Source organism: Neopsephotus bourkii, unplaced genomic scaffold (assembly GCF_033783945.1).
Source record: "Neopsephotus bourkii isolate Nb327-2 ecotype Australia unplaced genomic scaffold, CSIRO-AGI_Nbou_v1 NB_860, whole genome shotgun sequence".
Classification (NCBI taxonomy): domain Eukaryota; kingdom Metazoa; phylum Chordata; class Aves; order Psittaciformes; family Psittacidae; genus Neopsephotus; species Neopsephotus bourkii.
The window spans coordinates 2,383,230-2,410,950 of record NW_026901356.1 but is presented as its reverse complement, the minus strand read 5'-3'; the positions used below and the strand labels follow the sequence as shown (position 1 = coordinate 2,410,950).

Here is a 27,721-nt window from a genome sequence, read left to right as displayed (position 1 = left end):
CCTCCAGAGCAAACGCTTAAGTTCTGAAATTAGTTGTAATGATCAATAGTTCTCTCTTCCCTCAATAGTTCTTAAAGAACTTTGAAAAACAAGAATAACTCCCAAAGGTGATTGAAACTTGTAATTTCTTCTTGCTCAACGTGAAGTTCTATAATCCTCCAGCACATTACATGGTTGTCCTGTGGCATTAGGGTATTAATACTAATGGAAAGACATAGTTATTACAAACAATTCCAAATTTCACGGTGTGTATCTTAATAGCAGAAAGGGATTTTCTCATGATTAAAAAGAAAAATGGGTGGCAAAATAAGGAAGAAATGCTTGTTACATAGGATGATCCCCTGGAGGCTTAATTACTGAAAATACAAATAGGAGGTAAATGTTCAAGATGTTTACAGGTTAAACATTCCATAAGTATCTTTTAAATAAGAGTATCTGCAGCCTTGGAGCAGCTAATTGCTCAAGAATCACAGCCATTTATCCTGCCTCATTTTCCCCTGGGACCGACACTCACAACAGGATAATTCTTACCCTGATGTAAGTGTCACAGTAGGGACTCAGTGTAATTTGCTGATGTGATATAAAAAATAGCATTAAGGTAATTACATTTTGCACTTGTAATGTTTCACGGGCAATAATATAACTGAAAATTGCAACTTTTTTTTTGGTTGTAGTAACCTGGCTGTTCCCCACAAGAACCATTTCTCTTTTCCTTTTAAGGAACAGCACAGAAGTTACTTGACAGTTTGGGAGCTGTTTTAGTGTCCTCATTGCAGAAGTGTACTCAATAAACAGAGGTAAAGAACAAACTGGACTTAAGTGTTTCACTGTTTGACTTGTGGGGTGTCCTCTAAACTAAGCTGATCCATTGTATGATTTGTCTTCAGTACTGTTCTACAGCAGTTTAAATTGAAACCTTTGGTCCTCTCATTCTCCAGAAGCAAAATGGTACTTTCTTGTTGTTTGGGTGTATTTCTATTGATAAATTTAAATCTTATGTTGAAAAATTCTAACAGTTGCTTGAACTGTGAATTATACAGCCTTATAAGGAAGCTCGGTGTTTGCAACTCCTAGGATGACCTGATGGTACTGCTGTTCTTACAGTCCAGGGTAATGAGAGTTCAATGAAGAAGTGACAACACCAAGAAAACCAGGCATTAGTTTGTTGGGAATTGCCATAAAAATTTGGTTTTAAATTGAGCTCCTCTAGTTTACACCAGGTGACAGAATAACCCAAGTGTTCCTCAGTTCCAGGGACAAAGGAAGTGGATTTAATTATCTTTTAGACTCAGCATGACCAGAGAACTTGTAAAGCTTTGTAGTAACCTGGTGGTGTATCTTACAAATCATTTATCTGGGAAATGCCCCAAAAGTCCTGAGAAGCACTTTATTTACATGTGATACCTGATTTAGATGATATCTAATCATCTTTTTAGATATTTTACAATAGATTTACCACTTTCGTCTTGCAGAAAGGATGACTGCTCATTAAATCTGTGTCCTAACAAGCAAAGAGACTGCAGAGATAGCAAATATGTGGGATCAGACCTTAAATATGAAAACGCACATTCGAGTATAATTTTTATTTTGCCACTGAACAGTGCGAGGGACCCTTTTTGCAGACAGACAAATGCTTGCCATTACTTTATGCTCAAAGGCAACATTGAAAGTGACCTGGAACAGGCAGGAATTGACTTTTTTCTACTAATACGATATGAAAGTTTTATCGTATTAGGAATTTTCTGTCATGGTGGATTAGTATCAGGTCATATTAATGTTCATTTTTACTAACTTACAATGAAATGTGTTAACGTGACTACACTTCGCTATCACCCAAGAAAAAGCAAAATGATTTTATATTAATGTGATACCATAGAATGATTTCAATACCTCTGTCCCATGACAAGTAGGAAGTGCTTAAAAATAAAATAAAATATACAGTGGCTGGGGAAAAGAATGTTGTGATTTTTTAATTTTTTTTTGTTCCCCCCAGGGATGAACCCCCTTCCTCTGCCTTCCCAACCCCCCAGCACTATGTTCATAATGTTTAAGAGTTCCTGGCTTTTTGAAGTGATGAATTTTGAAGCAATTTGGGCCTGATTTAGTAATTATGATTGCTCTTGCATTTGTAGCTAAAAGTCGTTTTTGGGAGCTACAAATAGAGAGTACCTATGCAAAACAGCCCAAGGTGTTCCAGGTTGATTATCCCTCGGCTTTCAGCAAAACAAGTGCTGACTTCTCAAAATGGTGACCTAGAAGCCAAATAAAAAATATTTATTTTATTTTTTTTAGAAAGGAAGGGAAGAAAAGCCATCATATTGTGTCCATGGTCCATTACGCACAGAATGCTGTAGCCAGAAATAATTAAGAGGCACAAAGGGTGGCAGTTAGTCATTTGGCTGTATGAGTGTACCTGCAAGGTTTCTTTCATCTGGAGCCAAAATCTGATCCAAATGGCTAATATCAGAAAAGTTCAATCTTATGTGAATTATGACCAGAAAAAAAAATGAAAAAGCTTGGTTTTAATCCTGTCTCCAAGCTTAATACAGGACAAAGTAGGTGAGTTTGGCTCCTAGATTTGAATTCAAGTAGTCTCTAATTCTGAAAGTTTGTACTGTGGCTTTCAGTTTTAACTTCTGACACAACTAACATTCCTAAAAGCTTTGGTTTGAAATAAAAGGGGACAAAACCCTTCAAAAACTCCAGAGAGGTGATAAATTAAAATGTACTTGTTTTCTGAAGTGAAGGATTTCCTCATTACATGAGATCCACGACTAAGACTGTTTCCTGCTAGAAGGTGATGAAACATGGTTACATGAGGTCAGAGGACATGTGCACTCTTTTTGGTAGGAGAAACCCCCACCCCCTTTTTTCAGTGTGAAGGTAAAACTTGTATTGTTCAGCTGCTATTCTAAGTAATGGAAGTGCCCTTGTGGCTGGTCTGGAATCAGTTGTCCTTTTGTTGTTTGTCACACTTGCCCTGTGTGAGTTGTGCAGTGATGATTCTAGGAGAACTGGGGGCAGGGCAGGGCTGGAGGTGTTGTGTGAGTTCTTGTGTTTCAACACCTACAAATGAGAGAGGACTTTGTGCTCCAAAGGATGGGAAGGTCAGGCAGGAACAGTGGGCTGTCAGCCAATGTCAAAGGACTGGGCACTTTCTCCATGGATTGAACCTCAGCACTGCTGTCAAAGTGGGGCACAAGTTTACCTCTGATCCAAGTTGTTCCAAATGCCTTTATGAGTAGGTCATGGCATGATTGAGCTGATTGGCACTCAGAGATATAAGAAAGGTGGTGGACTCACTCCACCCAGGGAATTTGGAACCTGAAATGCTCTTCATCATTCAAAATGATGACTTGAGATACTAATGCAAGCAAGACTCCTAATCCTTGGCTCAGCACAGGGGTGATAGCCAGCTGGTGATGGATACTGGGGAGGAGGTGTGGAAAGCCAAACTGAGCTTGGTCTGCCTGATAAAGGTAAAAAAACCATTGAATTAGAGAAAAACTCTGAAGTTTTAATGTCAGTATATTACCAATGTGTTTGCAGTCATTTAAAAACTGTCAGGTTTGACACCCCAGCCTCTTCATCTTAGTGCTGTCTCCATGAGGTTCAGAACCTTCTCATCAGAATGGCCTTGATTAAAATGGCAGCGCCACTATCTGTAGGTTTGGGCTTTCCATCACTAATACCATGTTATCTCTCTCTTCAGACTTTCAGACTGATTTTTAATTTTTATGTTTGCAAATGTAAGTGATTTATAGGAAAAATCATTGCACAACCTGTCCAGAGTCATTAAATTCACCTAGGCTGAATAACCTGACGCTCACCTGGAAATAACCAAATCAGTGACATTATCTTACTGAATTTTCAGCTGCTTTGAAGTATAGAGCTTATCTTTTCTTTTTGTCTTTTTTTATTTTTCTCCTCTCAAGTATAGTGGTTAGTGAGGGGGAGACAATTTTAATTCATAAGAGGTAATTAGCCAAGTCTGAAAGGTGTGCATTAATTACAGAATGCTGTATATCTTGTGTAGCTGATTGCAGCACAGGTTTCTGAACGGTAGCTATGATTTTTTCCAAACACTGTTCAGTAATTTGAAATGTTATTAGGGGATTAACTTTTTATACAAAAAGCTAAACTAATACTTATTATACAGATTATAACAGTGAGTGGCCTAAGAAGCTGTTGAGGTCATTATTTTTTCAGGCTGTAGTCACTGCCAAAGTTGGAGGAGAGTGCAGGATAACCAGCCCAACTAGGGGAATATGCAGAGCACCATCCTCTGCTGTTCCTCACCCTTCCCACCTATGCCAACAGGAGTCAAGCTGATGGGCTCCGTTTATGAACATGACTCTTGGTATAAGAGCCAGAGGAGAAGAGGTGTAGGGTTTGATGTTTGTTACATTGTTTTGTTATATTTGCAACTATGTTCCATCTTATTGAATTTTTAGCTGTTTTGGAATGTGGTTGGCAGAAGATAACATTTGGAAAAAGGCTAGGTGGGTTTACTATTTTGAGAAAACAGTAGTACACCTTTAAATATTTATTTCAGTTTGATTGATACTGGATAAAGTTAGTTTTTGCAGACACTATTTTAAAACCCGTTAAATGGCTTGTTTTGATGTACTCTTTATGACAGTGTTAGCTGTTGTTTATTCTCTCTCCTTCCTCCCCAGCTTTTATGTTCCTATAGGGCCATATATTCTCTCTTTATGTGACCTCTGATATTTGTTCAGCACATGGGAAATCAAGCTGGATTCCTCCAAGCATGAAGCTTCTAAAGCATATGAGGCCTGCCTCCAAGCTAAAAGAATGAGGCTGTAGATAAAGCTAAGGGCTTGTAGTTACAGTAAAAACCTCCCATCCCCTGTGAAAGAGGTAACAGCCAATGCAGACCTAATTTTAAATGAAGGCCATACCAGCTATGAACATGGAGAGTGGATGTGGGAGTATGTGTACCAGTGGTGATGGAGAAGGATGCTCTTAGATTTCTCTGCTGAATAAGTTGGCACTTAAGTGTGAGGATCAGAGTGAAGTCTACAAACTGCACATTAATCGGTGGATGGAAACTCACTGTGTCCAGTTTGAGCTTCTAGGGGAAATGTAACCCTGTTTTGGAAAAGAGAGGACTAAATGATAAAGCTTGCTCATCCTTTTTTATTCTGTACCCTGGATTATTGTTGAATTCCAATACCACCTTCACACATAGCACCCTTCACCCTTTTGGAAAAGTCAAATAACCCTGCCATCCTTATTAGAAGAAAATCTTATGAAAAATGTACAAATTAAATCATATTATTCACACTGAGTTTTATTGTTTGTATTGGAAAGTGCTTGGTCGGTCCAAGCATAATTTTGGTTAGTAATTTAAAGCCGTTTTCCTTATGACATTTTTTTCTCTACTTTTTTGCCTTCATTTTTGATTCTTTGATGGATCAGCTAGCAGATTTCTTCCTCAGAGGACTTGCATCTTGTTTTTAACAAGTGTCCATATTATTCTATGAAAAATAAATGATCTGTTCTCCCCACCCACCTTATTCATCATTTTCCTTGCATTTCAGTGCTATTTCTGTTTGCAAAATTATTAGCCTAATGCAGAGTTTGCACTGATATATGATGAAATAGCTTATTGAATGCATTTTACACAAACTTCTCAAATACATTTGCTGTCCTAAAATTTTAATGCACATAGTTCCCAACATGAATCTTTGGGAAATGATTCTGAACATCTCCACATCAGGCTCCTGTTGCCTCCCTCTGTCTATCCTAGAGGTAGGATACTTAGAGAATTTTTCCTATAGCCACCTCTGAAACGCTTACTTGAAACACTAGTGTGCTTGTTTAAAGTGTTACCCTTGCTTCGTTTTTTTAAATGATTTTTAAGCTTTCCCGACATTCATTTTCAGTTTCCCTGGCTTTCCCTTGACTAATGGCATTATGGTGGTCTCTTGTCTTTAGGGATGATCCTGAATTGCATGAACTTGTAAAGTCTCAGTGAAGACTTCTCTTGATTTCTGATCTCGCTTTTTTTTCTCTCTTGGATATCTGATGTCTAGTCTGTGGGCCTCCTTTGGGCTCAGTTATAAGTAGCTGTATATCCTTTTGCAAGAGAAGAAACAGCATAAGTCACCCCCTTACTCCCTTGAATGGGCTGTTCAGGTAGGAGGGCAAATTCAAAGGAGCAGTTGCTACTGCCACTGAGCTGATAGGGAAAATGTGTTGTACCAGAAAGAAGCCTGCATAGGTCACTTTACCAGTGGATCAAAAAGTAAATTATTTTGACTGGTTATACCAGGATATGTCAATGCAGTGCTTTTATCTTTAGTTTTGTTGTCTAGTCAAAATTAGAAAGATGAGACTAAAATAGTCATGAAGTCTTTTAGGATAGAGCTCTGACTTACATGTAAAGCCAAAGTTATGGGGAGCCTTGCAGAAAAGATTAAGAAAGATCTATAGAACACCTTGCATACTGGTAATTTTAGATTGGTCATCTCAAAAGGTTACTTTGATTTAGACAAATTATATGAAAAACAATGATATAATAGGACTTTTAATTCAGTAGAGTTCAGTTACCATGAAAATCTTCACCTTTCATTTTTCGCATGATGGCAGAATAGGGATTCAGGTAGGTCTGTGAAAGCCACTTTGCCTCATAACCAGCTGCAAAGCAGTTATGGTGAAAGGCTGGCATGGTCTGTGCCAGCCACAGTTAACATGCTGGGACCACTCTGGAGCTGAGATGGGGAAGGATAGTGTGTGTGAAACGAGTTACAGCCCCATTTTCCATCAAAGCTCCGGAAGGACCTTAACCAGGAAATGCATACAGCTCCCAGTCATTATGCACCCACAGCTAGAATCTGTGAGAAGGGCTGTTACCTTCACTCATGCTGAATGAAGACATGGTGCAATAACTGCACAAACCAAGGGAAGGAATTGCCCCTTAAATGTCCACTAGTGCAGAGGTGAGGTTGGTCATGTACTGATGGCACTTAACTCAGTGATCACCTCAACTCTTTATTCAGCTTGCCTGAATAGGAATCAAAGTACTTGCCCTTGGTGAGTGCAGTCAGTGCATAATTTGCATTGATGCAAGAAAGCAATAAAAGCTGGAAAAAAGCCTTAAACCTGCCTATAGGAGTATTTGGGTGTGTTGCACCAGATACAGTTTTATCTCAGAATAGTTGCAAATTCATTCTTTAAATATTCTGGGTAGTCATTGTGTTTTAATTTGATGTATTTCAGTCTCATTCTGGAAAGTGAATTCTTAATTCTTCCGCTTTGTCCTGATCTAAAATAAAAAGAACAAAAAAAATAAAAGAAGGAAATTTAAAGAACTCAAACCAGGAAAAAAACCTCTCATACTGAGAGATTTTGAACTATATGATTCACTTTTGTGTTTCATTTGATTTAGCCTTTTTCTTTTAATACTTAATCAAATCTTTCACTTCTCATATTCTATGGATGGGTTCAAAAGACATTTTGTTTATCTTACATATTGTTCCATATATCAGTCTCAAGCCATGCTGGCTTCTCTTGTCATTTTGACACTGATTTACTAGAATGAACTTATATTTTAAACTTCGTTACCATTCTTTAAATGCCTTCCATTCCACATTAACTTTTCTCAACAATAGTTAGTTCTAATTAGTTTTTTCCAGCCTGTTTGCACATCTAGCACAATGCCTTCTGAATATAAACTTACTGAAGAATATTAGACATTATAAGATGTCATGTTATGACATCTTATAATGAGCAAGTGAGCAAGTGACTTTGCTGCTGGTAGCTCATTTATGTTCTGTGTGTCTTTGTATTTAACTATATATATAGCAAATTATAATTTAAAACTAATAATTTTAAAATCTTAATTTTAAATTAATCATTTAAAATCTTAAGAGAAAAGGTTTGATTCTATTAGAAAATCTGCTCCGGAAACTCAGATTTTTCTTTTCAGTGACCTATAATATGTAGGTCGTGGATTTCATAGAATCGTAGAATGATAGAATAGTTAGGGTTGGAAAGGTCCTTAAGATCATCAAGTTCCAACCCCCCTGCCATGGGCAGGGACACCTAGCTCTAAACCGTATCACCCAAGGCCTTGTCCAACCTGGCCTGGAACACTGCCAGGGACGGGGCATTCACAACCTCCCTGGACAACCCATTCCAGTGCCTCACTACCCTAACAGTAAAGAATTTTCTCCTTATATCCAATCTGAACTTCACCTGTTTAAGTTTGAACCCATTACCCCTTGTCCTATCACTACAGTCCCTAATGAAGAGTCCCTCCCCAGCATCCCTATAGGCCCCCCTTCAGATACTGGAAGGCTGCTATGAGGTCTCCACGCAGCCTTCTCTTCTCCAGGCTGAGCAGCCCCAATTTTCTCAGCCTATCCTCATATGGGAGGTGCTCCAGTCCCCTGACCATCCTTGTGGCCCTCCTCTGGACTTGTTCCAACAGTTCCATGTCCTTTTCATGTTGAGGACACCAGAACTGCACACAGTACTCCAGGTGAGGTCTCATGAGAGCAGAGTAGAGGGGCAGGATCACCTCCTTTGACCTGCTGGTCATGCTGCTTTTGATGCAGCCCAGGATACAGTTGGCTTTCTGGGCTGCGAGCGCACACTGAACCCGGCTCATGTTCATTTTCTCATTGACAAACACCCCCAAGTGCTTCTCCACAGGGCTACTCTCAATCTCTTCTCTGCCCAGCCTGTAGCTGTGTCTGGGATTGCTCCGACCCAGGTGTAGGACCTTGCACTTGCATGGTTAAACTTCATGAGGTTGGCATCAGCCCACCTCACAGGCATGTCAAGGTCCCTCTGGATGGCATTCCTTCCCTCCAGCGTATCAACTGAATCACACAGCTTGGTGTCATCGGCAAACTTGCTCCCACTGTCCATGTCAGACTCAATCCCACTGTCCATGTCAGCGACGAAGATGTTAAAAAAGACCGGTCCCAACACCGATCCCTGAGGGACACCACTCGTTACTGGTCTCCAGCTGGACATTGAGCCATTGACCACAACTCTTTGTGTGCAGCCATCCAGCCAGTTCTTTATCCACTGAGTGGTCGATTCATCAAATTGATGTCTCTCGAACTTAGAGACAAGGATGTCGTGTGGGACAGTGTAGAATGCTTTACACAAATCCAGATAGATGACATCAACTGCTTTACTGCTGTCCATCAGTTCTGTACCCCCATCATAAAAGGCCACCAAATTGGTCAGACAGGATTTTCCCTTAGTGAAGCCATGCTGGCTGTCACCAAGCACCTTGTTGTTTTTCATGTGCCTTAGCATGCCTTCCAGGAGAATCTGCTCCAAGATTTTGCGAGGCACAGAGGTGAGACTGACTGGTCTGTAATTCCTTGGGTCATCTATTTTCCCGTTCTTGAAAATGGGGGTTATATTTCCCTTTTTCCAGTCGTCGGGAACTTCACCTGACTGCCATGATTTTTCAAATATGATGGCCAGCGGCTTAGCAACTTCATTTGCCAGCTCCTTCAGGACCCGCGGATGGATTCCATCAGGACCCATGGACTTGTGCACGTTCAGGTTTTTAAGATGGTCTTGAACCAATTCCTCTCCTACAGTGGGCCCAAGCTCTTCATTCTCACAGTCCCTGCAGCTGCCTTCCAAGACTTGGGTGGTGTGGTCAGAGTCTTTGCTAGAGAAGACCGAGGCAAAGAAGTCATTCAGAACCTCAGCCTTCTCCAAATCCTGTGTAGCTAGTCCACCCGAGAGCTTCCTGAGGGGGCCTACGTTCTCCCTAATCTGTTTTTTATTTGCTATGTACCTGTAGAACACCTTCCTGTTATCCTTAACATCCGTAGCCAAGTTTAATTCTAACTGGGCCTTAGCTTTCCTAATCTGGTCCCTAGTTTCCTGGACAACATACCTGTACTCTTCCCAGGCTGCCTGTCCTTGCTTCCACTTTCTAGAAGACTCTTTTTTCATTTGAATTTTTCTCAGCAGCTCCTTATCCATCCAAGGAGGTCTCCTGGCCCTCCTGATGCACTTCCTTCTAGTTGGGATGCAACACTCCTGAGCTTGTAGCAGGTGATCCTTGAAGACCAACCAAGAGTCTTAGGCCCCCCTGCCCTCTAGGGCTATATCCCATGGAACCTTAGTAAGCAGGTTCCTGAAGAGGCCAAAGTCTGCTCTCTTGAAGTCTAGGGCAGTGAGCTTGCTGCACGCTCTTCTCACTGTCCTAAGGATCTCAAATTCAACCATCTCGTGGTCGCTGCATCCAAGGCTGCCCTGGAGCGCCACATTTCCAATGAGCCCTTCCCTGTTGGTGAGCACAAGGTCAAGCATGGCACCTCTCCTTGTCGGCTCCTCTATTACTTGCAGAAGGAAGTTGTTTTCCACACAATTGAAGAACCTCCTGGATTGCTTGTGCCGGGCCGTACCGTCATTCCAACAGATGTCAGGGTGGTTGAAGTCACCCATGAGAACAAGGGCCTGTGAACGTGAGGCTTTTCCTATCTGCCTATAGAGTGCTGCATCCACAGAGTCCTCTTGATCAGGCAGCTTGTAACAGATCCCCACAGTAATGTCTCCCATTGCTGTTTTCCCTTTAACCCTGACCCACAAACTCTTTGTTAACTGCTCACCTGTCCCCAAACAGAGCTCCATACTCTCCAGCCTATCCCTAACATAAAGGGCAACTCCCCCTCCGCGCCTGCCAGGCCTGTGTTTTCTAAAGAGTCTGTAACCTTCCATTCCAACACTCCAGTCATAGGAGCCATCCCACCATGTTTCTGTGACGCCTGTTATATCATACCCCTGTAGACGAGCACACATCTCTAATTCCTCTTGTTTGTTCTCCATGTTAGGGGCATTTGTATAGAGGCATCTGAGCCGAGCTCCAAATGAAGCTGGTTCATTGGCTGGAGCAGCTGGAATATCTCTGCATTGCTCCGAGCATTTATTATAGGTGCTGGCAACTGACTGGGAGTGTTGGGATGGAATGATGCCCCCCTACCCCAACACATCTAGTTTAAAGCCTCCTTAACCAGTCTGGCAAGCCCCCTACCAAAACTGCTCTTCCCCTTTTATCGGACCAGCTCCACCAGCCCCTGCTAGACCTAGCCTACAAACTTGGGTCACATGTTCAAGACACCCAAACTCCTGACTGTGACACCACCCTTTTAACCAACCATTTCTATAAGGATGTTCCAAAAGAACCTTTGTATTCTGTTGTGGTTTAACTCTAGCTGACAACAAAGTAACACAGAGATGCTTGCTCACTCTCCCCTGGTGGGACAAGGGAGAGAACTGAAAAAGTGCAAAAACTCATGAGCTGGGACAAAGGCAGTTTAATAGGTAAAACAAAAGCCACGCACACAAGCAAAGCAAAACAAGGAATTTATTCCCTGCTTCCCATGGGCAGGCCATCTCCAGGAGAGCAGGGCTTCATCACACATAATGATTACTGTGGAAGACAAACAGCATCACTCCCAACATTTCCCCTCCCTTCCTCCTTCCCCCAGCTCTATATGCTAAGCATGACTTCATATGGCATAGGACATCCCTTGGATCAGTTGGGGTCAGCTGTCCTGCTTGTGTCCCCTCACAGCTCCTTGTGCACCCCCAGCCTCCTCGCTGGTGGGATGGGTGAGAAGCAGAAAAGGCTTTGGCTCTGTGCAAGCACTGCTCAGCAGGAACTGAAACATCCTTGTATGATCAACACTGTTTCCAGCAAAAATTCAAAACATAGCCTCAGATACTGTGGAAAAAAATAATGTATACCAGTCAATACCAGCACGCATTCCTATTGACATGTTTTGATGACATTCTTACTGCCCCTTGATAGGTGTGTACATATCCTTGTCTTGATCATCTTGAATAGGTTTTAAATTCTTCTAGAAGCAGTGAAAATCTACAGTACCAGGATATCTTTCTAGGCCTCAGTGAAAAAAATGCGTATACATGTTAACATTTTAATTCTGGTTTAATCCAAACAGCAGAATAATTTGCTTCCTCATCTCCTTCATGCGCTATTGCACACACATCCACTGCATGTCTTCTACAGCAGCAAAAAAAAACGTACAGGGATGCTTGTTGGGGTTTTTTTCTATCTAGGAGGATTGTTTGCAGCTGGATTTATTTTAAACAGTGCCTTTGGTTGTAAACGAGCATAGGTGCTTTGAAAAAGAGAGAGAAAATACATTTTTTGAGCCATACCAATTAATAGTAGCTGAGGGTTGATGCATTTGCTGTATGCTGTTCTGATCTGTGTGACTGTTTTCTCTCTCCCTTTTATGCTACTTCTTTATGGAGGTCTTGAGGTATGAATTTTAGTCAAAGTTACAAGTTATAAAACAACCAGGTTTTGGTACTGCAACTCTTAGAAATCCAGGTTATGAGACACTGTTTCGCTGTCCTAAACACTGTACCAGTGCTGAACCAAAATATATTGCTGAAGAATTTACAGCATAAGAAAAGGGAAAGCACATGGGTGGAGGCTGACTCTGAAATGTCAATTAGTCTGTTACAGACTTTCCTTTTCTCCTCTGTGTTTTGTCTTGCTGATAGTCACTTGGAGTCTTGTGGAGTGTCTGCTCTGCTTTGCAGTAGTGCTTTGAACTGAGCATGTGCAGGGGCAAGTCTGTTGTCAGGGAAAAGATGTTGCAGTATTAATGTTATGAGTAATGAGCGACTACCTAGTTAAAAGGTTTAGCTGTGTGCATAGACATGAGAAGTATAAAATGGAATCTGCAAGGATAACTTCAAAGACCACATTCCAGGAAAGGGGTTTGGATGGATGTCTAAGGGAAGTATGACTGCAACTTGATCAAAGCAATGTCTTACACCTTGCCTCAGTAGGTATTTAGAGTAAAGTTAGCACTAGTGTTCTTCATCTTTCTCAAACTTTCAAGGAGAGCAGAGCACAGAAAGTAAAACAGACTTCATCTGTGCAAATGCAAGTTTTCCAGGTCTGTTTGAAAGCAGTCAGATCGGTAAAATTCCTTTGCAGTACTATTGCTGCCTATATATCCCCATCTTTGTGCCTGCTCATTCTACCTTAAGCCTCAATGCCAACTTCATAGCACTTAGGTGACCTAACTCCATTGTTTGTCTTGTTTTGTATCCACTAGATGTTTAGTGAGATATGAGGATAATACATGAATGAGCATACCCTTGAAAGAAGAGGATTTCTGGATAAAAAAGCTGTGCAATCTCAGCAAGAAAACTCTCTTGCTCCATTTCTCTGTGTTATTCCATGGTGTCAAAGAAATGCTTGACAATACTGTCAAATTACCTTTCTTCTCCAATAACCTGCAGGACCTGCAATTTAGGCAAAGCACTCGCATAAAAGAATCAAGCAAGGCACCACACAGTTCTCCTTAAGTGGCTACATGAATTTTGTCCATTCCTGTCCATATCCTGTAGCCTCATCCATGTGCCTTGTTATGGCTTCATTGTGCTCCTTCATGGCTTTAAGAAATACAGAGCTGCCTCTGCTGAGTAGAACTGAGCAGGCAGGTCTGTGAATCACCCATGAATAGGGAAGGAATGAGTGTGGTTCTGGTGATTTGGGGCTGGTTGTTTTTATCTGAGATTGTGTTGTGGTTTAAACCCAGCCAGACAGCCTTTCACTCACTCCCCCCCTTTCTTGCCCTCCCCCTATTCCTGGAGGCACAGAGAGGAGAACTGAAAAGAATGCAACTACCACGGTTTGAGATAAGAACAGTTTAGTAACTAAGGTATAACACAAACCACTACTGCTACCACCAATAATAGTAATGATAAAGGAAATAACAAGGGAAGAGAATACAATACCTCATCACCAGGTGACCGATAACTCGCCCCCCCAGCCTGACCAAGCACCGACCGATACCTCCTCCAACCCTGCAGTCCACTCTCCCTTCTGGGTAACTCCCAGTTACACCCTGGGCATGACGTGCTGTGCTATGGGATACCTCTTTGGTCCATTTGGGTCAGGTGTCCTGTCTCTGCTTCCTCCCGGCTTCCCCTCCTCCCTGGCAGAGCATGAGACTCACAAAGTCCTTGGCCAAACCAAAACAGCAGTGTTATCAGCTCTGTTCCCAGCCCAAAAGTCAAAACACAGCACTGCACCAGCTACCAAGAAGGAGAAAAATGACTGCTACTGCTGAACCCAGGACATTATCCACCCCTTATTCCATACCATTCACGTCATGCTCATTTTCAATATACATTTTCAATATACCATCAGTCTAAGTGCACTCTAATCTTAGTCCATGGACCAGTCCCTATAAAGCTGCTGAGTCCATCTGGTCCATGATGTCAGGCTCCATCTCTTGTAACAGTCTTTCAGAGCAGGAGAGGCTGTGTGCATTGTTCATACTCGTGAATGACCTGGGCAATAGTGTCCATTGCTAAGTCCACCCCTCGATCATGAGTCCATCTCTATGTTGCATCTCTGCTCTGATGGCCTGAAGTGCCATGGGCCCATCAGGCTCAAAATAATGCACTGTCTCCTCCAGCAGTTTCTGCAGCTTGTTGCTGGGGACTCCATACAGCCGTATTCCATCTCCAATGCTTCCAAAGCACTGGAGGGGCCCAGTGGACTAGATACTTGCCCATACTGTCCCACACACCCTGCCACTCATGACCCTCCAGCCTTCGGGGAAATCTCTTGGTCCTCCCATATCGTTGTCTAACCCCAGAGAAGACCCAAACCCCACTCTGCTTAAATTTTGAGATCAGACAAAATGGTGGTGGGTAAAACACACTCTGTGTGTGTGCCAACATGGTGATCTCCATCACAATCAGCAGGCAGGTCCCAAGGGTACCCAAAGGACATTTAAAACCTTCAGAACCCTCAAGTGATGCTGCTGTACTTGTCACTGGGGCTGGTGTAGCTGCTGTGCTTGCCGGCTCTCCCACCACCAGCTTCTCTTTTCCTGAGTCCAGCTCTTCCTCCTCCGCCTTGCTGGGAAATGCTGCGGGGTCTCCTGCGTCCTCCTGGGGCTCGGCGGGCGGCTTCCGGGGAATGCTCTCGGCCGTCGCGGGGCTGGGCTCGGCCGCGGGGCTCGGCTCCTCCGCCGCCTTCTCCCGCTGCTCGCCCGCCCCGACCTCCTCCACTGGCAGCCGCCCCCTGCCGGCCTCCGGCCCCGCTCCCGCTTGGTGCTCGGGGCCGCTCTCCCGGGCCGCTTCAGCAGCCGCCGGCTCCCGGGGCCGCGCCCCCTCGGCTCCCCAGAGCCTCACGCAGACGGAGGCGAGGGCGAGGGCCAGGACGGTGAGGAGCAGGCGGACGGCCAGGGACCAGTCCACGGCCACGTTCGTCCCGCCCTGCTGCTGGAGCCCGCCCGTATTACAAGTCATTGCCATAAAGTACAGTGAGACAGGAACCTTAGCCCAAGCCCCACACTTGATAAACACTAACACAGCAAATACCGGCTCTAAGTAATGTACTACATTCTGAAGCTGTGAGATCAAGAGGAACAACTCTGAGAGCCAATAAATCAGCACTGTGACGAGTGACTATTAATCCGATCAGATCTGTTGTTACCTCAACTCCTCATGCCCCACGTAGGGCGCCCCTTCTGCACTCACTCCCTGGGCTGAGATAAGAACAGTCCAGCAACCAATGTACAACACAAATCACCACCGCTAGCACCAAGAAGGGGAGGGAGTGAGTGAAAAGCTGTCTGGCTGGGTTTAAACCACGACAGATTGTTCTGAGTTTTACCAGGAGCAAGGTGGGATTGGGCAGAACTGAAGAGGGCCCAGGAAATCTAAGGGTTTGCTTGCCCTCCCTGAGCCTGTGCAGTGGTTAGGCTGTGGCTTGCCCCTTGACTAAGCTGCAAAGGTGCAAGGCTTTGCTCACAACATGGATTAAATGTGTTTTTAAATTTCTTTTTCAAATGCATCTTCTGAGATGGCGTAACCCTGTCTACAAGGCACATCTGAAAATCCAGCATTCAAATAAGTGTGAAACATTTGATTTGCTGCTGTTCTAACCAGTGTTTGTTGACCGTGTAGCATACAGGTAAGGAAAATATAAAAATATGGTGCAATACAGTGGAATGCAAAAGTATCTTCAGTTCTATTCTGAGAATGCAGCAAAAATAGCCCGATGTCAAATACTATTTGAATATCCTTTCTTAATGTGTCTTATACACTTATTCTTTGTGAGCCCACTGATATCTTGCTTATGGCACAGAAATCTAAAAATATCTATTTTAAAAATATATATTTTTTCCCTCTAGGTGTACTGAATTAGTTTCTTCATTTTATTTTCAACTCCTTATGGTTTTTGCAATGACTGATTGATGTCATTTATAGCATTACATTGTATAACAGAATTTGATAGTTCTGACTTAATAGCTCACTATACTGTTTACTAAATCCCTTATCTCTGCAGGAGAATAAATCCTACAGTTTCACTTCTTGCTGTTACCATCTTGCCAAATTGAGAGAAGGTGGCTGTGATAAAATCTAGCACTGGTATATCTGGTCCAATAGCAATACAAGACAAGAAGCAGCAGTAAGAAAGCCTTATAAAAAGCTTCTCTGTAAACCCTGACAGACTCTGCAGTGGTGAAGGCAATACTGTGTGAGGCTGAATTTATGCAGTAGTCGTAAAGCAAGTAGACAAATAGGAGGAAAAGGCATTAGATGTCCTGTGTATATGAAAATTAAGCAGCATTTTAAGCTAGATTAGTTGATCTGTACATTATAGTGGAACTGTCTTGCTATATTGTCTACAACTTTTAGCCACATCTTGGATTGCAGGCTTGAGTTACGTACTGACAATAACCACACTGTTTCCTTGACTTATTTTGACAGTTTATGTCCAGTTACTTTCAGTGATTTGCAAAGCTGACATTTCTCTTTAGTGAACCTGAAATTCTTCTGCTGTATTGCCCAGATATTTTTAACATACAAGCCAGTAATGAAAAACAGAAAAAAGAGGGCTACATTCTCACTGAACCCAGGGAGTGGGTCTTTTAGCAAACATGAGGGGTGAAAGGAGCTGTAGCATAAACTAGTATATTTGGCCTAAGATAAGTTTATTGGGCCTAAGATAGGTATATTTATAGTCAGAGACATATTTTAATGAATTTCTCATGCTATAAATTTCACACCACTGTTTTTTACCTTAGTGGGTATTCTTCTAATATGGCAATATTATCTTTCCTTATGGTAAAGTATATCTGATTGAATCAATTTATACTGACAGCTTTCCTAAGTTAATTTCCCTGTGAATTCCCAGTTCATTTAATATTTTTTTCCCTCCTGCTTCCCACATTTGAGCTACCTTTGTTCTGTGTCTGAAGGATAGGAAGCTGATAGTTATTTTATATTTATATTTCAAGGCTACTTAATGTTTAATGAGGCTGAATACGTTGTAAAAAGCTTCAGAACACTCAGACTGGTTAATATTTCATGCTGATCTACAGAGACAACTATATTGATCTTTTAAGCATCTGCTAAACAAGACAAGGTATGAATTAGATTTTGGTCAGTTTGATTTGGCTGGCGAGTTAAATAGCTTTTAAAACATTATCACCTTTTAAAATGTTTTGTTTCCAGTTGAATAAAGGGAATTTCAAAGGCAGTATTTCATCATGTTGTTTCTCATTGCTCTTCATCTTGCCTGCTTTATTTCAGCTATGTCTGTGTACATTATAAAGGGATGCAGAAATATAAACGGAGGATATTTGTGCTGCTGCTTCGTGCTCCCATAATTATACCTTCTGAACTCAGAGCTGAGGGAGCCCTTCCTGTTTCTGCATTTTGCACCTAGGTTCCCACAAATAAGCTAATGTTTATCTACATCACAGTTACAAGTCTAGAAAAGTCTCTGAATAAGCTACAAAGCTGCACCACAAAATACAGTCTGATTTACAGTAAAACCTACTTTATACCCTAGTTATCCCAGAAGATCCAATTCAACATCTTGTATGCAAGTTTGCTTCCCTTTTACAAGCTTTGGGGAAGCAAATTTGGAAAATTGATTTCCTTGCAAAATGAGGGAAAATATCAAAATACCCATTCAGATGTCCACATAACTGTTCTATAAACCTAATGCTCGTTCATAGCAAGGCTTCTGAAAAGTCCTTCTTATACTGGAATAATTACATAACCTTTTTGTGATGATTCAAAGTTTCCAAACTTTTCACCCAGCTCATGCAGCAATTGTAGAGTTGATATAAGAAAGAAATTGTTATTAAGAAGCTGAGTAGGCAGCCTTGGAGTAAGTCATGTGATTTGACTATTAGCTCAAGGTATCCTAGAACTTTAGTGGTCATGCAACTACACTGAAGACAGAGTCATGCAGGAAACATTTGCTAGTTTAACTAGACTCAAGTATAAATTACTGCCTTTATTGTCTCTAGGAAAACAGTACTCTGTATTTCTGCCTACCAGAAGTATACCAGAAGTATAACCCTAAATCTGTCTGTTCCAGATTAGACGTATTTTTCTTTTACTAATATAGCTAGGAGTAATGGAATAATACTCCTTTTAATCACTTGCATTTAGTTTCTTTGTTTAACTATACTTTGCTGCGTCCAGTTTAGAGCAGACATAATAGTTTTGAAAACTTCCTTTCTTCAGCATAAACCATTTCAAAGTTATCAGTGACTTGGGGAGGTTTGGGGGTTCCTAGAAATGTTGTGTCAGTACTGCTAATGGAATTTAAAATCTAAGGACAAGGAAAGAATAGGAGATTCAGGCAAAGGAATTAATGCAAAAATCGTTTAAATGAACAGCAGGGATAAAGAAGGAAGCTTTTGATTTTGTTAGATTCTTAGGATACCTCTCCAGCCACTCTCTTCATTTCTGCTGCCTGTGGGGATTCACTTGTAAATTCACCTCTTTAAAAAAACAACAACAACAACAACAAAAAAAAAAAAAAAAACCAAACAAAAAAAACCCATCCTTCCTGTGATTTTAAGTTGTTTCATCTAAATCTTACCAACTAAAGGATTCAGGAATTCTTTTGCACTTCATTTGATGCATTCCCAGCTAGCATTCCTTTCTTCTCTGTCCCAGCAACACAGGCCCTGTAAAATGCAATGAAAGCCATGTCAGCAGAACTTCAGTTTAGCTAAATATAAAGCTGGGGGGGAGGCATTGTGAGTAATTTGGGGGGGATGTATCTACCCTGCCAATCCAGCCAATACTATCTGTGGTATGTCTGCATTATGTTACTATTGATCTAATGGTAAAAGCCCCCCATCCCTTTTTTTTTTCCTTCCTGAACATTAAACTTACTGGCTTTTATCCATATAGAAGATATGTCCTGAAGAGTCCTGAGGAAGCCATGTTCTTGGCAGTTCAGTAATTGAAAATTAGAATGATTTTAGGTTTTGTCTTCATAGGTACCGTGGCCTTGATACCAACTTGTTAACTTGAATGGTAGTGGTAGGATTCATTGTGAACAACACAACATTCACTGTCATGCATCCAGTAACTTCCTCAGAATGCAACAACAGCCTCAGTTGGGAGAATATAGTACATGCTGGAGCAGCCTATTGAATAGACTTTTTTTTTGTTTTTTGGACTTTATTTTTACCTAAATCTCAGCAGTCTGCTAAGTACAAATGCAGCATCTTCAGTGACAACAGTTTCCTGGGCAGTGCTGTACCGGAACTGTTTTGAGAATGTGGCATTATCAGCTCATCTTTCTGTGATACCATACCACCATCCTCAAAAGCACCAAGGAGCTGTACTGGGGATTAAGGTATGTCTTCAAAAGCCGTATTAATTTTTCATTAGGTTTTTGTACCCCCACTGGTCCAGTAGACTTTCATTTTAAAGTTTGTCAGGGTATTTCTATGTAAAGAAAACATTTCCCACTTCACTATGAAAGTGCCTTGATGAGTATCTAAAATCTTGTTGATATGATGAGACATTGTCATTTCTAAGGTACATGTCTCCCATAATTACTATTCAGTATCATGTCATGACTTGTTCTATATAGCTGTTCTGGAATTTCAGGTATGTCAGGGTTTAGGACCACAAACGTGAGACCAACTACAAAACATTTAGGCAAATACTAAACCTCAGATGCTAGCCAACCAGATCATATTTTGGGTACTTTGCTATTATGAAATAAATTCTTCCACAATGACAAACACGCAGTATATGAAACTGAGGTCCAGAACTTTGTTGCCCTTATCAGAGCCAACACTTGTGCTGAAATTTAATACCCTTTAATTATCAGTAGAAATAATAATGCATATATATGACAATTGTATTCTTGACAGAGGCTGTTGTGGTTTAGCCCCAACTTACAGCAAAGCAACACAAAGCTGCTTGTTCATTCTTCCCTGGTGGGGTGGGGGAGAAAAACAGAAGAGCAAAAGAAAGAAAACTCATGAGCTGAGATAAAGACAGTTTAATAGGTAAAGCAAAAGCTGCACACAGAAGCAAAGCAAAACAAGGAATTCATTCCCTGCTTCCCATGGGCAGGCAGGTGTTCAGTCATCTCCAGGAGAGCAGGGCCCCATCACAATGTAACTTGGTTACTTGGGGAGACAAACGCCATTGCTTCCCATGTCCCCACCTTCCCCGAGCTCTATATGCTGAGCATGACACCGTCTGGTCTGGGACATCCCTTGGGTCAGCTGTCCTGCCTGTGTCCCCTTCCCTGAACCTTGTGCACCCCCAGCCTACTCACTGGTGGGGTGGGTGAGGGGCAGAAAAGGCCTTGGCTCTGTGTAAGCACTGCTCAGCAGGAACTGAAACATCCTTGTATGATCAGCACTGTTTCCAGCTCAAATCCAAAACACAGCCCTGCACCAGCTACTATGATGGAAATTAACTCCACCCCAGCCAAAACCAGCACATTGTCATAGTGAAGAGATACCCCTATCTGTCAGAGATATTTTACCTTATCCTGTGGAGATAAGAGAATGCAGGTGTGAAATTGCCTGTTGTGTCACCTATGCCATGTATGCCCCCTGCACACTATTTCACACTATGGGAAACCTGGTAACTTTTTCTTCTGAGGCTGCTTTGAAATTCATCATGTTTGGAATAATCTGTACAGCACTTGAGTTTGAGGGACATCAGTCTTACTGGTGCCTGAAAGTTACGTGGAAAATCATGCTAAGTTCTACCCTTCTAATTAGTAAATATAGTTAATATGCTTCTTGATGGACATCTTAAATGGAATATAGCACACACGAAATCAGAGTAATGAACAGAAGGGTACAGCTTATTAGTGGTGGATGTTTCAAGTATTTGACTCCAAGCCAAGTAAGGTTTTGCAAGACCTTTGGCTTTGAAATGTTTTCTGTGGCTCCTCCTCTCACCCTGTAAAACCAGCTCCATTTGCTGACAGCAACTTGCTGTCTAGCAGTGATGCAACCATCTTTCAATGAAACGGCAAAGTTTATTTGAACAGACCAGTAAAACATTAGATGCTGTCTTCCATGAAATAGACTTATGCCCTCTCTTTTATGAGTTATGAATCAGTCTATATTCATAAAAACTGGTATTCAGTTATTGTAAGGAGATCATGATCTGATGGTAGTAAGGTCATTTCTAACCTCAGACCCACCATCCTATTGTTCTGCTTGCCTTTGGGTGTCCAAGGCCTTAGTCTCTCTACACAGGGACTAGTTCTGCCATTAACTTCACTGGGATAAGGATCAACTTCTGCACTGCAAATAATAAAGCAATATACAACTATTGTACGATGCTCGTGTAAGTATAATTACATCAGGATGGGTTGTGTTCTCCTTTCCTCAGGGAGTTATGTGAAGCACCTTGACTGGAACAGGAGACAGACTTAACCTGATTGAATCATTAAATGGAAATATAAGAATGAACATGAGCCACCTAGTTCATTTCATAAATTCTAATAATTAAAACTGCATGTGCAATAATAATGGCTATTCCAGATATCCAAGTAAGAAAAACGCACCTTTGATATGTTGTGGCATAGGCATAATGAAAACATAGAGTTAATGGAGGATCTATGTAATAAGAGATACCATACAGAACCTGCAGTTGGAAATACATAAACACACTTCCCAACAGAATTTCACTACATCACAATTCATTAAGAAAATAGGCAATAACTGACAAGATAGGCACAAAATGGATTTTCATGTTGCTGGGATGAAGTATGGCTCCCAGCAATTAATGGGTTTAGTCACATTAAGCAGATAAATAATGCTATCTGACATTACAGTATTTCACATTACACTAAAATTTTGTAACATTTGCTCATAATATGACTTGAAATATATTACCTAGGAAAAAAAATGTTATCTCTGGAACAGTCAAAGCCCATTAGAAACCTTAAGCTTGAAAAATCACAATGTTAACAGTCATATCCCCTAGCAAAGGTTTGCTTTCCTTAAATAGTGTTAAATTTAAACCCAGAAGCTCTAGTCTCTTTTGGAGTTACTCTTCCTTAGTGCATTGAGCTTGAAAGGAAAATTTAATGCACAGAATGTACTGTGCATTACTGGATGCTGGTAAGTGAAACACTATGAAGAGCTGTAGAAAGAAGAGGGTAGCATTTAGAGTGAAATCACATCAGTGATACGGACGTTCTCTAAAAATATGTTTCTATATTGTGTTTTTTAAAAAAAGCTCCTAATCTTATGATGACCCCCCCTACCCATTATTAATAATTTAATTAATTTAAACCTCATTTTAATTGTTATGTTTGCCTTTTTCATAGCTGGATATAGTCAGAGTATCACTCTTGTGTAGAAAAACATTTTACTGTAAAATACTACAGGTTTAAATTTCCACTTCCTGCTTTCATGAATAATTCTTCTGATTTTAGCTTTCTTATTCATGCAAATATAGTTTAATACTGGAAAATGCCAAATATGTTCCAAGCATTAGTAAAAATTGAAAACAAACACAGGAACATGATTTCTCTCACATAATGCTAATTCTATTCCAAATTGAGTGACATGGAAGAAAATGTGATTACTTGTCAAATCTCAGATGCAATTTTGTGTTGGGACAGTATATGCAGTGGATTTGGAAGTGTCATGTTTAGCTGAAGGCAACACTTAGCGTCTCAGCACCCACCTCCTACTGAATTTCAACAAGAGTTAGTAAACAACCTTCCCTTGGGCTTCAGAGAAAATCTGCTCAGTATCCAGTCTGAGCTGCAGTTTTATTTGCAGGAAACAAGCTTTATTTTGAGGTTTTCTAAGGTATTGTTTCTTGGAACAGTAGAAGATCTGAGTGCAAAGAGAGTACTGCAGTTCTGTTACCAAAATATGAAAATGTATGAAATGTCTGTATGAAATAAATACTTTAAATAAAAAAAAAAAAACAAACAACAAACACCTCTCAGAATTGTTAGGATTATTGAATACAATCAACACTTCAATATCCAAGTCATAAACAAACCAGATAATCTTTTACTTGTGCCAAGATACAATTTTATTGCTTCTCGGATAACACTGCATTTAGGCATTTAACTTGAGGGTACTGGAAAAGCAAAAACAGTTCACTTACGACATTTGTCCTACTGTATGTTAATGGAAGAGGTAGGGACTTTTTGGAGACATTGCTGGCAATGTCGTAAGAAATGCACACCAAAGGCTTAGTAATTGTGCTAACAAGAACATATAATCTCTGCCAGACCATAGTATCTAATTATCTTCAATTGGAAGACGTAAATATTTCACCACAGCTCATACATAACCTTATAAAAATGACACCGCTTATGGATGTCACAGTTCTGCATTGTCTTATGATGATTTTCAAAATCTTGCTAAATTGCTAAAGTGTATCACAGCCTGGGAGTTTCAAAGCTCCTCTCTGGATGGTTGTGCGATAACCAGCGTGTGATTCTGTACACCAGACTTTGAAGGAATGTCTAAGTGAACACTGAGGTGGAACCCTCATCTCCCAGTACTAGTGTTCAGAACAAATTGTAGTGTTAGCAATAGCAACTATGTATATTCAAATTATTTCTAACTTTTACTTAATGAGGTGAAGAAGAAACGGTGCTGCTGTCCAGCAGCTGTTTGCAGATGACCACCCAGTGTTGCAGAAGCTGCCAATGACCCAGAGCTTGGGAACTACTGGCTCTAAAGGCTTGGTGTGTGCTTTCACATCAACTCTCTATGCTAGTCTGTGTTAGTGTTATTGCACCTTAATAGTATCAAGAAGAAGTACTTGTTTTATTGTGCTTGTTTCAAAACCAGTACATTTAAAACCAACCAAACTTATCTAAGTTGGCTATATAAAAATATACACGTAACCACTCACATTATACAGTAAAAAACAAAGCACCTGTGTGGAAAGCTTACCCCTTTCTTTCAGAGGAAAGCTGTCTTCATGTAGTTGCTTCAGTAACACATACTCATATGTATATAAATACAAAACCAGAAGTTTAGCCACATAAATCTGTCCTCTTATGTCGCAGAGGAGACAGAAGGCCCAGAGGGGTGATATGTCTCATTCTTTCTCCATCACAGAACTGCTGCCATTCACACTGTGTGAACAAGAGTACGGCTTGGGTAAAGCACGAAAAGCGTGAGATGAATTATGCTCCATGTAGCATAATTCCTCCCAGGAAATAGCAGACCAACAACCCACAATTGTATGTTATTCTGTTGTCAGAAGGAGCAGCTGTCACTCTAAGCTCCACAACCCTCGCTGAGGAATGCGGGCACAGATTACTGGGTTGCATGTGCTGTCTCTGCACTTTGATGGGGTTAGAGAAAAGGGCCCGTTGTACACATTGCACTTGTGAAGCTATGAACCAGAGGGCTGCTTAGATACCTTCTGCAGCATTTCTGACCCAAAACCAGGAGAGAAAAACTGTGGGGAAAAAGGCTGTGATTCACACAGGTCAAAGTATAGCTCTGAATTGTTACATGTTATAAAAAAAGACAACTAAATAATTTAGTCTGTTTAAACACTGAGTTTCTTTCTAATCCTAGCTGCATTTCACTGTAGTAAAAGTGGGTATTTGAAGAAAATATTTCACTATTAAAGATCCTTGCAATTATGTTTTTAGAAGTGCCTCTTCCAGGTCAGAATCTAATATAAAGAAAAGTTACCTTTTTTTTATCCCATATTAAACTGCAGTAATTAGATACTGTATTTAACCATGTGAAAAGAGTAAAAAGCTATTTCTACGCAGTTTCTGAGGTAATAAGCTGGCATGTTAAAAATACATTAATGCAAGTAACTTGATTTTGAGTGTGTCCTTTGCCCATCTTTCCCAAAGAGCGGATGGACATGCCGATTTCAGTAAAGCGGAGAAAAGGTCTGTGGCAGACTGGCTGGTATACTGTATCATAGTTCATCATGGTTTCTTGTGAGGTCCTCCCCATAATTAGTAGCTTGACTTCCAACAAACATGTTCCAGTTGTCTAGAACCTCTTCTTTTGTTAGTTTTTGATCCTGGTGGGAGGAAAATAAAATCTCTGTAAGGACATTTTCAAAGCTAAGTAAAAGACACACCAGCACAGACTTAACAAGAGCCCTGGGAAATACTGCTTCAAAGCAGCAGACTGCAGGTTCAGGAACTGTGGTGAGTGAAATCTGAACAGCAGTGGAAGAAAGAAGTCCCACTGTCTTCACTTGGGTCAAACTGTTTTCTGCTGTAGAGTTTTGCTCTGAGCTTTGGGTTTGCCTTCCTGATGCTAAAAATGAAAATCCTCTTGTGTACTTTGCTGAAGATGGGTGCTTATATTAGCAATTTACACGCTGTCTGTGTAAGAGTGTTTTGGCTTTTCAGGTGGAGGATGTAATGAGCCAGTCTTTAATCCAAAGATCTATGTTTGATTATAGAAATGGTTTGGGGGCTGGTTTTGCTATCTCCTATGTAATGTATCTTTTATTTTTCTCTTGTAGTCCAGATTAGCATTAAAAAAATCGTGACTGCTCTTAAAGAGTATTTTTTTTACTGTGTTAAAACTTCCAAGTTTAAGATGATAAATAATTTATCTAATCCAATGGACTTCCAGAGCTGATAAACTGTATTTTACTACTTTGAGATTCTAACCCTACCAACTGAAGGTGGCACTGGTCTATTAATGCACTAGCAATTCTAGCCTCTAAAAATCCATTTAAAGTGTATCAGTAAGAAAATTTATTAATAAATTCCTGCAAGATGGTATGGTAAAAAAGAACAACCAAAACCACAACCCCTCCCCCCAAAAAACCAAACAAAAACCAAAACCATAACAAGTTATATAACTTTTTTAAAAGTATACTAGAACTCTTAAGTACCTTGTCTACATCTGATTCATAGACCAAGTGTCTGGCTTCAGCCAGTGCATGATCATAGTCTTGTGGGAGAATCCAGTGCTGAATTTCCTCTTTGTCCATCTTTCCATCCTTGTTGATGTCACGAAAATCTGCAAACTGTTCGCGCTCTGTAATCACCCAGTCAGGCTCTGGTCCACCCTCTTCATTTGCAAACATATCAGCTGGAGAGCAAATAAAAGGTCTTGCTCAAGTCATATTTAATTTGCAAATTATTCACAAACTAAAGACATTTACATAGTGTTTCCCAGAATACTAAACTTTTCACTCTTTGCACAGTGTTTCTTTGTGCAGAAAATGAAATGTGGGTCTAAATAGATTAGCTGTGTTTATCTTGGGCAGGTTTCTTCACTGCTTTTGTCCTGTTTTTAGAGAGATCTTTGTAAGAGAAATTAATTTTGAGTAGATGAGTCCTTTTTTAAAACGTGTTGCAGCATACCCCAGTAGAAGGTATTCTACTGAAAAAGACCTGGAGAAGTCACAAATCAGTGGTGTGTTCTGTGTTGTGGATTGGTACCTTGGGATGGTGGTGTATCATCTGTGACACAAGATGCAGAGATTACATGAGCTGCTCTGATCAGTCCTATGCTGTATCTTGTGCTCAGTTTGTGAGGCATTCAGCTGAGGCAACAGCGAGTTCTGTGGCTGAGCACTGGGTTGAGGTCTACAGGGGGCTCCTGGAGCTAGGGAAACCAGAGGAAAAGCACAAGGCCCTGCCAGGCAGCCCTCACTAGAGGCTGATGCAGCTTGGGCATCATCATGACCAGTCATGGGAGAGTTCAACTGGCCTGGGATTACAAGCAGGGTGTGCAAACAGGTATTGAGAGGGCACCGCACTTGGTGCAGAAGGGCACATGAAAAGGGCCATGAACCCTGCTTGTGTATGTCCACAACCCAGGAAAGTGCCCTAGGTCTCTGGCATCATGGTGTTAAAACTAGAGTTTAAGCAGAGAAAGCCCCCTGAGGTGTCTGATGCTCCACCTAGGTGAAGAGATTTACCAAAGAAGAGATTTAGTTTTATCTTTGTTTTTTATCTCCAACTTCATAAAAAAAAAGATTACATCTGAAAAGGGGAAGTAGGAGTATTTAAAGCATTGAATTCCTCAGCTCATGACGAAAACTTCAGACAACACATTCACTTTCTTTTTTCAGTTTTTAAAGTGCAAATTATATTGTTTATTTGAAGCAACTGACATGTCCTGTCAATTTGATTTTTATCATCCTTGCCAGTGTGGGGTGATCGTGACTAGAACATTCTATGTTCCTATCTATAGAAGACATGAAAAAACAGCATTCACATGGTAACAAATGTTGACAATTACCTTATAATTATATGTAGGTAATGTCACTGAATGAACTGAAATTACTGAGGAAATTATGCTGCTCTGTTATTTCAGTCATAAATGAATAGCATTCACATTCTGAGGCTAAATATAATTTACAAGGAATAGAACCCCCTGCCATTAATTAACGTGTGTATATTGTTCCTGATTATATGGGAAGTGATCTTTAT

At 40.8% G+C, this 27,721-nt stretch overlaps 1 protein-coding gene across 3 annotated transcripts in view; it reads right to left on the bottom strand.

Annotated features, from left to right (window-relative positions):
- The window catches only part of RCN1 (reticulocalbin 1), a 110,390-nt gene that overhangs the window by 70,561 nt on the left and 12,108 nt on the right, over positions 1–27,721 (bottom strand). Inside the window, exons 5-7 of one of the 3 annotated variants that reach the window (XM_061356583.1) lie at positions 26,173–26,372; positions 25,218–25,341; positions 23,341–24,424 (exon numbers count right to left, since the gene is read on the bottom strand). In XM_061356583.1, coding sequence (XP_061212567.1) covers positions 25,234–25,341; positions 26,173–26,372 — 308 coding nt within the window. In that variant the 3' untranslated portion in view covers positions 23,341–24,424; positions 25,218–25,233. Of the gene's footprint in view, positions 1–23,340; positions 25,342–26,172; positions 26,373–27,721 lie in introns of those variants that run through there. The other 2 variants (XM_061356584.1, XM_061356582.1) reach the window with 2 other exon arrangements.